The 16427-nt window shown below is 40.6% G+C and overlaps 2 protein-coding genes across 12 annotated transcripts in view; one reads left to right on the top strand and one right to left on the bottom strand.

Moving 5' to 3' along the window:
• The window catches only part of LOC123626253 (protein adenylyltransferase SelO-like), a 40225-nt gene extending 29977 nt beyond the window's left edge, over positions 1-10248 (top strand). For 8 of the 9 annotated variants that reach the window (XM_045535188.1, XM_045535199.1, XM_045535171.1 and 5 more), the window contains 4 exons: positions 826-905; positions 1853-1896; positions 6611-6690; positions 9907-10248. In XM_045535188.1, the coding sequence (XP_045391144.1) occupies positions 826-905; positions 1853-1896; positions 6611-6690; positions 9907-10029 (327 nt within the window). In that variant the 3' untranslated portion in view covers positions 10030-10248. Of the gene's footprint in view, positions 1-825; positions 906-1852; positions 1897-6610; positions 6691-9906 lie in introns of those variants that run through there. The other variant, XM_045535229.1, reaches the window with a different exon arrangement.
• The window catches only part of LOC123626234 (amyloid beta precursor protein binding family B member 1 interacting protein), a 154788-nt gene that overhangs the window by 43790 nt on the left and 94571 nt on the right, over positions 1-16427 (bottom strand). For 2 of the 3 annotated variants that reach the window (XM_045535135.1, XM_045535143.1), the window contains 2 exons: positions 14365-14468; positions 12747-13344 (listed from right to left, as the gene is read on the bottom strand). In XM_045535135.1, coding sequence (XP_045391091.1) covers positions 12838-13344; positions 14365-14468 — 611 coding nt within the window. In that variant the 3' untranslated portion in view covers positions 12747-12837. Of the gene's footprint in view, positions 1-12746; positions 13345-14364; positions 14469-16427 lie in introns of those variants that run through there. The other variant, XM_045535150.1, reaches the window with a different exon arrangement.

Below are 16427 nucleotides of genomic sequence, written 5' to 3'. Positions count from 1 at the left end.
GTTTCTTATTAATTTTTATATCCTTTCTTGAACATAGTTCCCAGGTCATAGTTGATATTTCATAAATATTTATTAAATGAATTAATGGGTAGCTAAATAAAATGCAATGGCAAATTAAGTTTTTAAAAGTAAATTATTGGCCGGGCGCAGTGGCTCATGCCTGTAATCCCAGCACTCTGGGAGGCCGAGGCGGGCGGATTGTTTGAGCTCAGGAGTTTGAGACCAGCCTGAGCAAGAGCGAGACCCCGTCTCTACTAAAAATAGAAAGAAATTATATGGACAGCTAAAAATATATATATAGAAAAAATTAGCCAGGCATGGTGGTGCATGCCTGTAGTCCCAGCTACTTGGGAGGCTGAGGCAGGAGGATTGCTTGAGCCCAAGAGTTTGAGGTTGCTGTGAGCTAGGGTGATGCCACGGCACTCTAGCCCGGGCAACAGAGCGAGACTCTGTCTCAAAAATACAAAACAAAACAAAACAAAAAGTAAATTATTCATTAAGGGAGTTCCATATATAATAGAAGACTTTTCATAATATAAGTATTCATCATGTAATCTCTGTTTATGAGAATTTTGTGTATATTAATTATTTTACTTTAATCATGCCATTACAGGATTTCTATGAATTTCTATGTATTCTAAAGTTGAATGATATATTAGGAAAAGGAAAAGATTCCTTTTTGTACTTTTACTTGAAATAGCATTTTTTATAAAAACCTCGAGAAGTTACTATTAAAGAACATAAACAATTTAAAGGAACATGAAGTTAAAATAAACTGAACAAATATTAGCATAATAAGTAATATATTACTGTATTTTCATTTAGCAATTCTGGGCACTGAAGACAGTTTCAAAGCACAAACTCTTTCCTGCTTGGGTGTCCCAGTACCTTTTGAGACTGGAGAGGTAAAGTCATCTAATCACCTCCAAAAGACGCATGTGATGTATTATTTTATCGTTGTCCACCTATCAGGTTCCTCTCTTCCTTTCCATGTGTAGCATTTCCTTTTCACTGCTGGGCCCTTTGCTGTGGCTGAGATGTCTGCAGCAACACCTCATCCATGCAGAGAGTGCTCATCTGTTCACCTCAACTCTGATAACACAGCCTGGCGGTTTCTAGAGCCCAAGCCCTGACACTCTGGAGGGAAGCGCCTGAGGCTTTCTGCCAGTTTCTATTGTCACATCTTTATGCAATTGTTAAAAGTCACTTTGTCTTATAACTCACAGTGAATTAAAAGTAACCTATACGAAAGAGAAATGAAGTTGAAAGTTGCCCAGTTTGTTGTCCCAGCTACTTGGGAGGCTGAGGCGGGAAGATCACTTGAGCCCAGAAGTTGGAGGCTGCAGTGAGCTATGTACTCCAGCCTGGGTGACAGAGAGAGACCCTGTATCTTAAAAAATAATACAATGTAAGTTGTAGGTAGTGGCAGCTGAAGGGAGAAGGAGGAGGTAGGAAAAACACAGGATGCACAGGAACAAATAGCCCTTCACAGTTTAATGGCTGCTGAGGGCTGTTTATAAAGAGGACCTTGAGTAAACAAGAAAAAGTTAAATTATTTTCAGAAAACTATGTTTAAGCTTAGATTTCTGTTCAGACAAAAAGATTTTTTAATTGATTAAAATAAAAGAAGGTTTGGTATTGTCTAAAACAACTAAACAAGGGAGTATTTTATATTGATACATTGTGTAATCAAACTCAGTATTTTCTGTCTTCCTTTCAAACACTGATTCAATGTGATTTGGGCATTTTTTTCTCATTATTTGTCTTATGAAATAATTCCCTCCTATTTGAAACAAAGATATAGTTTGGGAAGACAGTGGTTAATTTTGTTCTTTGTTTTATTCATTTTTAGTAACATGAATGACTCAGATTCTGAAAGAAGGAAAAGAATGACAAGTAAGTAATCCTTTTGATCTTCTCTACGTTAAGGATTATCACATAAAAGCAGTTACTTAAGGGGACTGAGTTTTTTGTTTGATTTTGTTTTTAACTAGAATAATTCTAGGTGAGTATATATTAGTTGAGTTGAAGTGTCATGTATGGGCTTAACTTCAGCAGGTGACTTAACATAAAATATAATATTTAATAATTTTGCTTTCAGTAAGTTTGCATACTAATGTTAAAATAATATTGTCTTAAATGATGATGGAGAGACAAGGAAGGTGGTTTGGGATGTGGTGGAAATATGGGTTTTGGAATTTGGCAGATGAATCTTGTCTTTGCTACTTTTTGGCTGTATGATCTGAAAGATACTTAACTCTCCAAGTTTCAAGGTCCTTAGCTTTGGTAAATGGGGAATATTTTGCAGGGATGTTATAATGATTAGCAATAATGCGTATAAAGTATCTTGTTATAGTGCCTGGGCCATATTACACATCCAATAAATGATAGCTATAAAAATAAATCACTTTTATGTATTAATTTTCAATCTGCCACGTGACTTCACATTTGGCTTGGAGGAGAAAAACCTAGAAGGTTTTTTTGCAGTGCGGGTTCTAGCAATATCAAGGAAGTTAAGACAGAAGGACCTAAGTGCTCCTGCCTTAGACTTGTATAGAGAGCTAGTGTGTGTCATCGGGGTGGCTGACTCACATCCATGAAGTAAGGATGGTGCTAACATTCCGTATCAGCTTAGGAAATACGATTGCTTCTTCAACTCAGGACATTATTGTAGAGATAAAAGCAAGTTTAGTTCTCACAATGAAGTGAGTGATCTGTTTGGGGTTCAGCACGGATTTAATTGCCAGTCACTTACGCCCCTTTGGGCAGTCACACGGAACTCCCAGGCCAGCGCAGAATGTGCACCGTCTCAGCAGTTGAGAGAGAGAAGAACATGTAGTGGCAGCCTCTAGTACTCGGATTTGCTTGGTTATGGCAGGGTGGGTGAGATGGTAGAAACAAAATAAATTTCGTGAGCTCAAGTTTTGTTATTTCAGAGAAATAATAAATGCTAAACTATGTGCTCTCAAGGAAAGGAAAGCATCAGTTTCCACAAAGAACAGTGGTGTCATAAGAGTTCATAATGACAATTCATTTACTTTGAAAGGTATACTTCCATATATTATTATACATTTAATTGATCTGTAAATGGAAATACATAAGAAATTGGTTGCATCAATTTATGTAACAGTGTGCACCAGGGATGTGGAGTTAAAGAATTATATGGGGCCGGGCACAGTGGCTCACGCCTGTAATCCTAGCACTCTGGGAGGCCGAGGCAGATGGATCACTTGAGGTCAGGAGTTCGAGACCAGCCTGAGCAAGAGCGAGACCTCGTCTCTACTAAAAATAGAAAGAAATTATCTGGCCAACTAAAATATATATATAGAAAAAATTAGCCGGGCATGGTGGCGCATGCCTGTAGTCCCAGCTACTCAGGAGGCTGAGGCAGTAGGATTGCTTGAGCCCAGGAGTTTGAGGTTGCTGTGAGCTAGGCTGATGCCACGGCACTCACTCTAGCCCAGGCAACAGAGTGAGACTCTGTTTCTAAAAAAAAAAAAAAAAAAAAAAAAAAAAGAATTATATGGACATGAAGAAATAAACATCTAAGAAGAACGTACAGTTGAGCAAAGTCTTGCCTTCGATTCCCTTGGGGATTCTGTTCATTTCCATGTACCCTCCTTTCCCTGGAGGGGCAGTCGAGCACATGCTCCAGAGCTAGACCAGCTGTGCCTGAGTGTTGGTTCAGCTACTTATTTCCTAGATGATACCAAGCCTGTCACTTGATGGCCGGATTCTTTCTCTCTCTCTCTGGTGTGTAGTTTTTAACTGCTTATTGAAGTATTAATATAATTTACATACCATAAAATTCATTCATATTAATGATTGAATGAAATTTTTTTTTTTTTTTTTTTAGTAAATTAAAAACATTGGGTCTGGCACCATGCCTCATGCCTGTAATCTCAATACTTTGGGAGGCAGAGGTGGGAGGATCGCTTGAAGCCAGAAGTTGGAGACCAGCCTGGACAACATAGCGAGACTCCATCTCTACAAAAAATAAAAAAAATAGCTAGGCGTGGTGGTGTGGACCTGTAGTCCCAGCTACTTAGGAGGCTGAGGATGGAGGATCACTCAAGCCCAGGAGTCTGAGGCTACAGAGTTATGATTGCACCACTGCACTCCAGCCTGGGAGACAGAGCAAGACCCTGTCTCTAAAAAAAATTAAAAAATCTTACAATCACAACAATCTAATTTTAAAACATTTCTGTCCACTTGTTCACTCAACCTTTTTTATTTTTATTTTTTTTTTATTTTTGTTGAGACAGAGTCTCGCTCTGTTGCCTGGGCTAGAGTGCCATGGCATCAGCCTAGCTCACAGCAACCTCAAACTCCTGGGCTCAAGCGATCCTTCTGCCTCAGCCTCCCGAGTAGCTGGGACTACAGGCATGCGCCACCATGCCCGGCTGATTTTTTCTATATATATTTTTAGCTGCCCATATAATTTCTGTCTATTTTTAGTAGAGCCGGGGTCTCGTTCTTGCTCAGGCTGGTCTTGAACTCCTGAGCTCCAATGATCCGCCCACCTCAGCCTCCCAGAGTGCTAGGATTACAGGCGTGAGCCACCGTGCCTGGCCCCATTGTTGTTTTTAAATTAAAAAATGATGATGTGTCTGATGATGTTAATCTCTGTGACTATAAAGATTGACAGTCATTTCTACAGTTTCTAATAGAAAGGATAAGATCATCAGGCTCCCAAGAGAAAACAGCCGATGTCCCAAAATGAAATATTTCCATTTATTTAAAATATGGTACCCTCGGTAGCTTTAGCATTATATGATTGAGTTATATATTGTCAGGGAGACTTTTTTTTTAAAGCCCTTAAATGTCTACATTGGCAATAAAATTAGGTTGGTTGTAATTCCTTTCCTAGCACTAGATTGATTTATTCAGCAAACATAGATGAAGCCCCAGTTATGCGCCTTTTGCACAGTTACAATGTTTAAAGCTGAAGCCACAAAGACGCATTAGAGTCATACCCTTAAATAGCCTGTAATCTGGTCAATCAGTGATTATGAAATTATCTGGAAGTTTGGTTGGAATTTTGTTTAGATATAATCCTCATTAACCATTAAAATTTTATTCCCAAAAGAAATAACTTACAAATAGAAAGTTCCAAACCAGATAAAAACATAAAGAATTAGATAACTCTTCAAAGAATCTTATATCCAGATCTATAATATGCTGATTTTCAAAAAGTTTGTATATTTATAATTTGATTCAAAGTACTTCCCCTTGTAGCTATAATTCCTTATGGATTTTAACAGTATAAAGTGTTTGTCAAATTTGTCAGACTTTTTACTGATGACTCTGTTCCCTCTCTGTGTAAGCTGAGTGCTCCCATGATTTCCTTTGCATGTTAGTGACCCTTTTGTGTAAAGATTGCATACATATTTTTTATATCTGTGTTTTTATTTTCAGGGAGTTCTGCATGAATTCTTTAAATTTGAAAAATGCAAACTTGTAGAAAGAATAAAAAAAGATCTCTCATATTTCCTGTCACACAAACGCAATTACTGTTCACTTTTTGAAAACCTCTAATCTTTCTTTTTCTGTCTATTGATTAGGAGAAAATGTAGTCATAATTATGCTGTAGTATAATTTTACATCTTTTTTTTCACTAAAAATAAATTAAGCATTTTTTCTTGCTATTTCATTCTTTATAATGCAGCATCTTAAGGGCTGCGTAATATTTCTTGGAAAGTATATGTAATGTTTGACTCATCAACCATTCTATTATTAAGTATTTGAGTTCTTTCTGATTTTCCCTTAATATAAATAATGCTTTATGTTTAAATTTGTTTCTTTAGACTCTATTCCAGGAAAAATAGAATTGCTGGATCTCAGGCAATTACATTTTTAGGTTATCTCTCATGTTGGCAGATCTTTAATAGCAAACTGAAATGGAATATGTACTCCATTCAAGTAATTTGGAAACCGCAGTTGAGAGTCACCTAACTGTGATTTCTGCAGTCCCTTCAGAATTTCTCTTGTGCCGGTGGCAATGGCATCTTCCCTCCCTGACCAGTTGATAAATTATTTTGGAAAAGGCTCATCTCAAATGAAGATATAGTTCCTGGAATTTTTCTATGTGCCATTATTATAAGACTTTTTAATATGAAAAAATGCATGGTTACTGTCAACAGTACAAATTTATAAAGGGTTTGGCTGCGTATGACCTTTCCTGTTTGCTCTCGGGCAACATCAGCATTAAGCGCTCGAAGCTGTTATAATAGAAGCAACTGTTTTCCTTTCTCCCTTCCACTTAGGCTACAGGGCCTGATTAAGATGCGTTGACTTCTCCATGCCTAGTGAACTGAAAATGGTGGAAAAACCAAATTAGTGATGAAACACTGAAAAGAAAACCAAAATATAATATTGATCATAATGCTCAAAAATAGTTTTCTCTGTACCATAAGATAATAAATGCTGTACCTTGTTTATAAATAATTAAAATTGATACTGATAATGTCTTCTCTTTTGAGCCTTCTGGCAAAGTTCTTAAAGGTTATCAGATTCAGTGGTGGTTTCATATGGCCTGTGTCGACTTAATTTATTGTTGTAATTTATTGTAATTTATTGTTTGAAGATGTGCTTTCCCCCCTTGTTTAAGCTGTTAACCCAAGGTATGTGCTGAAGAACTGGATGGCAGAATCTGCAGTGCAGAAGGCAGAAAAGAATGATTTCTCAGAGGTGAGGTGGCTGACTTTTCTGAGTTTCTTTTTATTTATTTAAAATCTATCGTATTTTAAACACACTTATTGTGTTTGCAGATGTGCTAAACTGTACCATTGCCAACACCAACTTCACAGATTTCTCCCTGCTTGGTTTCCCTTCTTTTGTTTATTAGCTGAATTATTTGATTAGATTTTCTATATATCCTTTCACTTAAATTTTTAAATATTCATTTTATGAACCACACATATATACCTTATTTGAACTTCTGAGGGTCTGATTCTGTTGTTTATTGTTTGTGTTGTGAAATTTTGGATATTAATCTCTAAAATCCAGCGAAACCTGCTTTGAGTGTGTATCTCTCCAGATGGAATTAGTATTTGTTTCTACCAGGTATCTATGGCACCACCTGGCTCCACTTTGAATTAATCTTGACAGCAATGAAGATGAATAAATGAGAGCTACATGCATGAGCATGGATGAATCTCACATATAATGTTAAGCAAAACAAGCAGGTGGCAAAGGAATTCATATTAATAGTATAAAACCATGCAAAATCCTGTCAATATCATGCGATATGGTGTCCACCATATTGGAAGTATTTTGTTTCTGAAGTTGAATGGAGGACACACAGGGATTCATTACATTATTCTGCATACCTTCTCTGCCTCAAATATTTCATAATTAAATTGTTTAAAAATGTATCACATGTCATGTATTTTTAGAACAGGAATGGCCCTGGCTGTCATGCTGCCACTCTCCTGTCCCATGCTGGGAGCAGACATTACTGGTGATCGTGGCCTCTTTCTCTGTAAAACCAGTCAGCCTCAGGATCATTCTCCCAGCATGCCGTGTGGGCACTGCCCACCGATCAGAGTGGGCACGAGACAGAAACTTTTTGCCATTTTTAATTGCAACTTGCAATTTCAGTAGTTTAATTAGCCTGACAATTCTAGGTTTTCATTTCAGAAAATAAAATATTTTAAAGTGCAGTCTTTTTATGGTATTAAAGGAGAAACAAAGGGAAGGGTGGTAACTCAGCATTTATAGTTAGGTGAGTTTGTCCAAGCTGGGGAAACTAAACAGTATTTAATGAGTTGTTTTGTTGGCCTGTTTCTCTTTCCTTCCCTATCTTTCATTCCTTCCCTATTTCCTTCCTATCCTCAAGATTCTACTTGAATGATGATGCGGTGCACCCTGGGCAGGGTGGGAAGGGGTGGGAGGAGGAGGAGGAGGTGTTTTCTTAGGTTCAAGTGAACGTTCAGATTCATGTGACTGTCACAGACACGCACTTGGCCTCACTCAGCTGAGAGACACAGGACTGGAACGTACTTACCAGCAGGGCCACACCAGGTTCCCCGTGCGCGGGAGTTCCTGCAGCAGTCCATGCCAGCAGGAAGGCACAGCCGTGTCTCAGGCACAAGGATGTGACAGCCACGCTGGGAAGCTGCAGGGGCAGCCCTGGCTCAGAAGCTTCCTGCTCCGCAGAAACCAGTGTCTCATACCAACTCCATAGGCATAGTTTCCAGCAGCCTCAGAAGAGATATGCCTTGTACCAAGACACTATGCTTAGGAAAGCCTGAAGCCCCCTGTCAGGTCTGCCAGTCCTCCCAGTCCAGGAGCTGTTGGTCTTTCACAGGCAACGCTGTGTGGTGATACAGTGGCTGGACCACGTTGTCAGGCTACCAGGGAACAGGCCTAAAAAGTTAACTAAAGGTCATATGCTCAGGGGGGAGAGGAAAAAGACTTTGTCAGACCTTATGCTTGCATTTCTTTACATGTACAATTGGTGTTTCCCTTCTTTCATCAAACATTTCTTGACAATCCATTCAATGCAAGGTGCTGTGGAGAATTGTGAAAGTCTGTTTAAGGAGCTCTTAAACTGGCACGTGAGATTGATGGGTATACAGCTAACTTCAGTAAAAGGATATTTTTTTTTTTTTTGAGACAGAGTTTCACTCTGTCACCTTGGCTAGAGTGCCGTGGCGTCAGCCTAGCTCACAGAAACCTCAAACTCCTGGGCTCAAGCAATCCTGCCTCAGCCTCCCGAGTAGCTGGGACTACAGGCGCCACCATGCCCGGCTAATTTTTGTATATATATTTTTAGTTGTCCAGCTAATTTCTTTGTATTTTTAATAGAGACAGGGTCTCGCTCTTGCTCAGGCTGGTCTTGAACTCCTGAGTTCAAGCGATCCTCCTCAGCCTCCCAGAGTGCTGGGATTACAGGCATGAGCCACCGCGCCTGGCCAGTAAAAGGATATGTATAGAAAGCACCCGGGAGAAGTTTCAACAGGGGCTCTAAGAGCACTATATTTATAATGAAGCAATCTTTATATTTAAAATATTAGTGATAAAATAAAGTACTCTTTTTCATCTCTTGGCTTTACTTTCTTAGTATAGGTAATCATCTACTTTTTTTTTGTCAGAACTAGGCATTTCCTTCATAATACCCAAAGCAATAACAAAACCACTGAAAATATGTATTTTGGTCTTAAATTTATTCTTGAAAGAGGTGTGTTCTTTGGTGCCTCAGTTTATTACCATAGGGCCAAATTCCAAATGAGGAAGCAGCATGAGCTAGAATTCATGCCCTTGATTTGGAAAGATTGCAAGTCATTAACATCCTTTAATTTTGTAAATATTTTAGAAAATTGTCATTCTTTTAATCCTGTGGAAACCTTAAAATTACTAGGATATATTTGTAGTTTTCCTGACATTGTACATACTCTCTTAGTTTAATACAAAAGTAGTACTTAAGGAACTTTCTGTGAAACAGTAGAAATCTAAGTGACAACTATAGTTGAGGATTTAATAAGACAAACTATAGAAATATTTTGAAACAAACTTGAAATTTACCTTGCCTTTTTAGAAATTTAAAAATTAGTCCAGGGATAGTGGCTCATGCCTATAATCCTAGCACTCTGGGAGGCTGAGGCAGGAGGATTGCTAGAGGTTAGGAGTTGGAGACCAGCCTGAGAAAGAGCGAGACGCTGTCTCTACTGAACATAGAAAATTAGCAGGGCATTGTGGTATGTGCCTGTAGTCCCAGCTACTCGGGAGGCTGAGGCAGGAGGATCGCTGGAGCCCAGCAGTTTGAGGTTGCTGTGAGCTATGATGACACCACTGCACTGTACCCAGGGCGACAGAGCAAGACTCTGTTTAAAAAAAAAAAAAAAAATTAATGCGGGTCCTAAGTAAGAAAACCTATATTTACCTATTTAAATCGTTTACTAGGTCCACCTTCTACAGCAAGTTCTTCGGCATCCTTTCCAGAAGCATCCCGCAGCTGAGAAAGCAGGCTACGCTTCACCTACTCCTTCTTGGGCTAAAGATCTCAGAGTTAGTTGCTCATCTTAATTTGGGAAAAACAAATTAAGGAATACTTCTATCATTGAACTCATCATAGAATAATCTATTTAATACATTCTTAATGATCATCCACATTTTGATGACAATCTTACATTTGATAATTATATATACATATAAATATATTTTAGTCAAATTGGAACTTATTCTTTGTGATCATTTTTGTTCTACTCAATAACTTTAATGAAATAATAAAGTGTTTTCAATAAATCACGAGTTTTTCTCAATGACTAAGAAATCTTAGGACAGTTGTAATCAAAATAGACTTGTAAATATTCATCTAACACCATGTACTCAGCACTTTGGGGTCCATCAGTAAGTATTTAGTTTTATTGTATGCCAAGAGGGTTTTTTTTTCTACTATGAATTTTTAAACTTACTGAAGTAGGGAAAATTTTATTGGTTTAATGAATCCAATTTACTATTTAATAGGCTTATTAATTATCAATACATGGCCAATCTTGCTTCATCTACACCTCCACATGCTTCCCCCATATTCCTAGTTTATTGTTTCAATTGAGGTATAATTTGCATATCCCCAATTATTTTTAGGAAAATTCAGACATTGTTTCATTTCCTTTACAAGTATTTGTGTATGCATCTCCAAACACCAGTGACTTAAAACACACACAGACCCGTGATACCATGGGACCTTAAGACAAACCCAAAATGGAAAGTCCAGTGGCTCTCCCTGGCTTCCTGATCACTCCTTGGTTTCCAAGACGAGCCACCGGGATTTTAGGCATACGTTTTCTTTTCCTGGTCTTAGTTGAGCTGGTTGTGAAACTCAGGTGTCAGGATTAAGTAGGTGTCTGTAAAACTATTTTGCTCCTGTACTAAACCCTTGCAGGCAGAGAGGTGTTTCAGGGGCTTCTCTGAACCTTCACAAAATCTCCTGGTTTAAATGTCCTACTTGGATTAGGACCAAGGAGATGGAATGGGAAAGTGAACAGAAATGGTTCTCTCCTAGCCACAGGTAACCTTTGCAAGCCCGGGCACAAAGGTTATCTTTTCTGGCAAAGAACGTTCTGCCTGTTCTTGGGTCAAAGTTTCCTTGAGAACAAAGGTGCCTTTTGTCAAGACTGTGACCTGCAGGGAGCCACCAATTATAAGCTTTGTTCCCTCTGGCAACAGGCTCTGGGGAGGCAGTGTGGTGGGCAGGACGCAGGACAACTGGTCTGGAATCTTAGTCTGCCTTTTCTTAACTGTGCGAAAGTTAATCAGGTATAAAATGGGCCCCATAATCCCTATTATTATCTGGGTCTCAGGTTGTGATGAGATTAATGAGATAAATATGTAATTGGGTTCTGAAAAGTAAAATCATGATGCATGCGCTATTGGTAGAAACCAGAACACATTTGTTCAATGTTTAACAGGGGCACAGCCCTTCCCCTGCCAACAGTGGAATAGATAATAATGGTTAATATTTGTATAATGCAACTTCCCCAGAAATTTCAGGCAGCTGAATTGAATCCCTCTGTTTCTAGTGATAATTATCCAATTTTCATTTTATCAGGCTTCCATTTTATTTCTTCCTCTGCTTAATAACCTCATACCACTGAAGATTAAATTTAGAAGTTTTTTTCTAACAGAGTGCTTATGATTGAATTTCTATTTGATTTAGTTTATTTACTTAGCATGATAAGCTAATTAACTGGTGATTTTTTTTTTTTAATTTTTTTATTGCTGAACAGGCAGTTGGGAAGCGGTGCTCACACATAGCTAAGTGATTTCTATTCTGGGATTCTTTTATTTCTTTCCGAATTTTGAAATGCTTCCCTTCAGTGGACATTTATAGAACTAAATGAAAATATTTAACAGCTGAAAGTGCATTTACATGAAGAGATTGTCAGGCTTGAGCAAATAATGAGCACATTAGAGAAACACAACTTTCTAATGTTCTTGACCTTTTAAAACTAGTTTTCAAAATTCTGTGCCTTCTTAAGTCTTGTTGATCTTACACATATTTTCCGTCTCTGTCTCTGTGACCTTCAGAACTTTCAGAAAATTGAAAGAGGAAAAAGGGAAAACATGACAGGCAGAGTATATTCAGTTTCTTTGCGATCGCTTGCTTGACTGATTGCGATCCTGCACACAGGCTGTTTTATTTTGCTTTTTTAATGGTTGAATAATATAGTAATTTCAAAAAATAGTTATTGAGATAGTTTTTGGATTCTCTATTATCACAATGCTATATATGTCCCATAAATTAAAACGTAGGGACAGGAAAAGGCAAGCATATATGTTCTTCAACCTGTAATGTTTTTGCTCAGAGACAATCCCAATGCCCAATTTATCCTGGGTTCTTGTTACTCCGTATCACTTCTCCTTCTCACTGGCTTTGGAGAGGCCTTTTAGATTTTCTTTGTTTTATTTTCATGGCTCTGTCTTTGATTTTTGCCTCATTTAACTGTAAAATTCCTCAAAATCCTCTTAAAGTGGTTTGATGTTGCACTCAATTTATCCAATGACATTTCTAGAAACACTGGCTTCAGGAAAGATTTTTTTATTAATTTGATGCTTCTGAACATAATAAAATAAATGAACCTAAACGTGGAGGGGACAATATAGGACAGATATGTACATTTAGGCGGATAGTCTAAATTCTGTGTTAGGTGAATGGTCATGAACGTGTGTTCTACCTGAGCACAACAGCGAAAAGTTTCACATCATTTCTAGTCTGAAAACTTCCAACGTTTATCTAGAATGAACAAGATGTCACGCCAGTAATGTACCAGAACCTGCACTTGAGGTGAGAGATGACTGTCCCTATGCCACGCGGACATCCCTGGACGTCCCTTAGGACATGTTGCCCCTCTTCTTCTGCAGAGCTTTCATGAGGTCTGACATGAAATCTTGCTCCCCGCTCCCTCCCCCGGCGGGGAGTCCCGGGTTGTCGTGCCTCTTGGGGGGCATGGGTGGCCTCTTGGCGACCGCGGGGGACGGCCGTGGGGACTCCGGGCAGAGCGAGGGCGGCGGCGGCGGGGGCGGCGGCAGCGCGGAGCCCGGGTCCCCGGCGAACACGGGCGGCGGCGGCGGCACGAAGTCGGGGGGCGAGTCGGCGAGCTCGGGGGGCGGGGGCGGCAGCTCGGCGTCCCCCGGCGGCGGCGGCGGCGGCGGCGGCAGGAAGTCGTCGGGCGGGGCGGGGAAGTCCCCGCCGCCCCTGGCCTGGCGGGGCGGGACGGGGCTGCAGCCGGTGTCCGAGGACCGTCGCACGGGCGGGGGCGGGGGCAGGCTGGCCTTGGGGAGCGGGTGGGCCCGGGGCGCCCCCGGCCCGCGGCGGTCACCCGGGGCCGGCCTCTCCTCCTGCAGCGGGGCGACAAGGCGGTCACTGCACGGGGCGGGACGGCCCCCGCGGACGTGGCATCGCCACTGACACGCGAGGTCGCTCCGTCTGCCCCTCCCCACCCCCCGACCCGCCGTCCCGGTCCTGGGGAACCGTATGGCGGGGAAACCTAAAATGCACATTTTCGAGTGCAGCCTTTCAGCCGGCTTCGAATCCGCTCTGGGGGCCCAGTGAGCCTTTCAACTAACTGGTTGCTCTGATATAGTCAGAAAAAAAAAAAAAATGTAAAAACCCCCAGGGCTTAAAACTCAGGTGTGTCGCTTTCGGGGGGGGGGGGGGGGGGGGCTGAAATCACTCGACTAAACCAAGAAAATCGCTTTGCTGAAAGTAAAAGTAGTTAAATGCCGCCAGGCTTTAAAAGAAATCCTTACGTTTTCCCTAAGCAGTGTGCTAATAGTTGGTTTTAACTTTCTTATTTTTTTCAATAACAAATGTAACCTTGATAACTTTTGATTCTAGTGTATGTAACTTTAAGATAAAAACATAAAACAACTTCATACATGAAATTGTAGTGATTTCTCATCGCTGGAACCATATTTTCTTTTTTATTTTATTTTTCGAGACAGAGTCTCACTCTGTAGCCCGGGCTAGAGTGCGTGGCGTCAGCCTAGCTCACAGCAACCTCAAACTCCAGGGCTCAAGCGATCCTCCTGCCTCAGTCTCCCAAGTAGCTGGGACTACAGGCATGCACCACCATGCCCGGCTAATTTTTCTATGTATTTTTAGTTGTCCGGTTAATTTCTTTCTATTTTTAGTAGAGACGGGGTCTTGCTCTTGCTCAGGCTGGTCTCGAACTCCTGACCTCGAGCGATCCTCCCGCCTTGGCCTCCCAGAGTGCTAGGATTACAGGCGTGAGCCACCTCGCCCGGCCCATATTTTCTTTTTTAAAAGAGCAGTTGTTGGAACAATGCTAAAGGTTTAGACACGGGTTTACAGGTGACAGTTTGATAGAGTCTGTGTCAGCCACTCTGTGGCCCTACCTTGGCAGTTTCGGCCTGTCTCTGGGCCTCCTCAAGCGCAGCACTGGCAGAGGGGACAGCCTGTGGGACCCGCCCGTTGGGCTGGGCGGCGCCTGTTTTGAGTCCTGAGAGCGAAGAAGCGAGAAAAGAGTGAGTAGATCATTTTCGACATTCTTGCAAATGAATCTGCAGATACAAAGTAGTTTCTGTGTCTGTAGCAAAAGAAAGGGATTCATGGGCATGGTGTGGTACACGAGAGGTTATGAAAAATCTGAGGTTCTATGGCCAAACTTTATATGAGATTCAGCAAAAGATTCAGGAAGGTGACTACTATATTCGATAAAACCTACAGAGGAAGATCGGGATTAGCTGCGACCCTAGAGAGAATAGTATGTTCTGCTTTTAAAAACTTTTTGGTAATTGGAGAATAAGCCTTAAAAACCTATTTTTTTAAACAAAATTCCTGTTGTTGATTTACCTGAAATGCATTTATCTGGCTTCATACCATGCTGAGTACAGGAACAACTTTTGAACATAATCCTCAACTAAAAGTACTTTGGGCACAGAGACAATAGAGTTGGGAGAAATTCACACAATCCCAGTATGCCCTGGAATTAGATGTGTTCTTTTCCCCCCAAATTCTGATATGCATTTATTTTATTTTCCTGACTTTTTAATTTGTCCTTTTTCTACAAAAGTGTGATTCTTGGAGGGTTTACAGTTTTGAGAGAGTGAGATGGCAGAAGCTGTACACTGATTTCTCTGGCTCCTTAGAGGAGTGTCCCAGAGAGGACAGTTACCTCTCCACGCACTGGGCCCATTTCTCCTGTGACTGAACTGCTACCCAGCCCAGCCCAGGAGGTCTTCCACCCCTAACCCTGTGGATGCAGAGATGGCTTTAACCCTGCTCAGTACCAGCTATTCTGTCAAATATTTGTGAACTGACTGTTTAGTTCTTCAAATAGTTTTCCAATAATTTGAAAGACCCATTGATCTCCACAACAACTCAACTCAGAGAAAGACTTCAGGAGATTTGAAAGAAGAGGGAAAGTTGGATGAGTAATAGGATAGTTACACTGTCTCTAAGTGTACTAATAGATTAAGTATAAAATGAAAAATCTACACCGGAGAGAAGTTGGACAGCACCTTTGCCAAGTGGTCAAAATGCAAGAGAACATTGGCCCGGGGCTGGCGGAACAGTTCTTTGACAGCAAAGAGATCCTTTGTGTTTCCATAAGAGGCAGATAGATATGGCACGTCTCCGACTGTGAGACCCTGAGAAGGACACGGCAGCACTCACGTCTGCCCAAAGTCTGAAGAATTAGGAGGAAATATCAGACGAATCCAAATTGAGGGACATTCTATAAATGGCCCTTATTCGTGAAAAAAGGCGAATGTCTTCATAGACAAAGGCTGAGGCACTGTTCCAGATGCCAGCAGACTATAGAAACAAGAGGACTAAATGCAACACACGATCTTGGACTGAAGCTGTGCCAGGAAGAATTCATTGCATTCAAGGGCAACATTGAGACGATTGGCAAAACTAGAATACAGACTGTAGTTCCGATAAATACACACTGGAGATTTAAGGGACAAAGGAGAGTGACATATGCCATCTACTCCCGAATGGTCCAGAAACAAATATGCACATGGATCACATATGTAGAAAGGAGTGTGGAGAGAGAAAATGACAAAGAGATGTGGCAAAATGGTCATTATTGGCGATCTGGGTTAAGGATACATGGGAGTTCTTTGCACTATTCTTGCAACTTTTCTGTATGTTTGAAATTATTTCAGAATAAAAAGAAAAAGATGCTTGTGTCCATTTATAAATTTAAAAGAGTCTTGACTAAAGCTATTTGCTGAAGTCATTTTATAAGTACTGGAAAAACCTCCATGGCTGTTCCCTATTAGGAAAGAAAGAAAATCGCCATTTATCTAGAACAAATTACGTCTTGTTATACACTTTGGATACATAATAGAACAACGCCGCCTCGTGTCTTCTGCAGTCTGGGGAATCCTAGCAGAATGCACCAATCCCATGTGGTTTGTGGTCCCACAGCCAGCGACCTTCCCTACTTCTG

The sequence above is a fragment of the Lemur catta genome, chromosome 1, assembly GCF_020740605.2.
Source record: "Lemur catta isolate mLemCat1 chromosome 1, mLemCat1.pri, whole genome shotgun sequence".
Taxonomy (NCBI): Eukaryota; Metazoa; Chordata; class Mammalia; order Primates; family Lemuridae; genus Lemur; species Lemur catta.
Note: the sequence above shows the minus strand (reverse complement) of the source record. Positions and strands in the feature narration are given on the sequence as shown.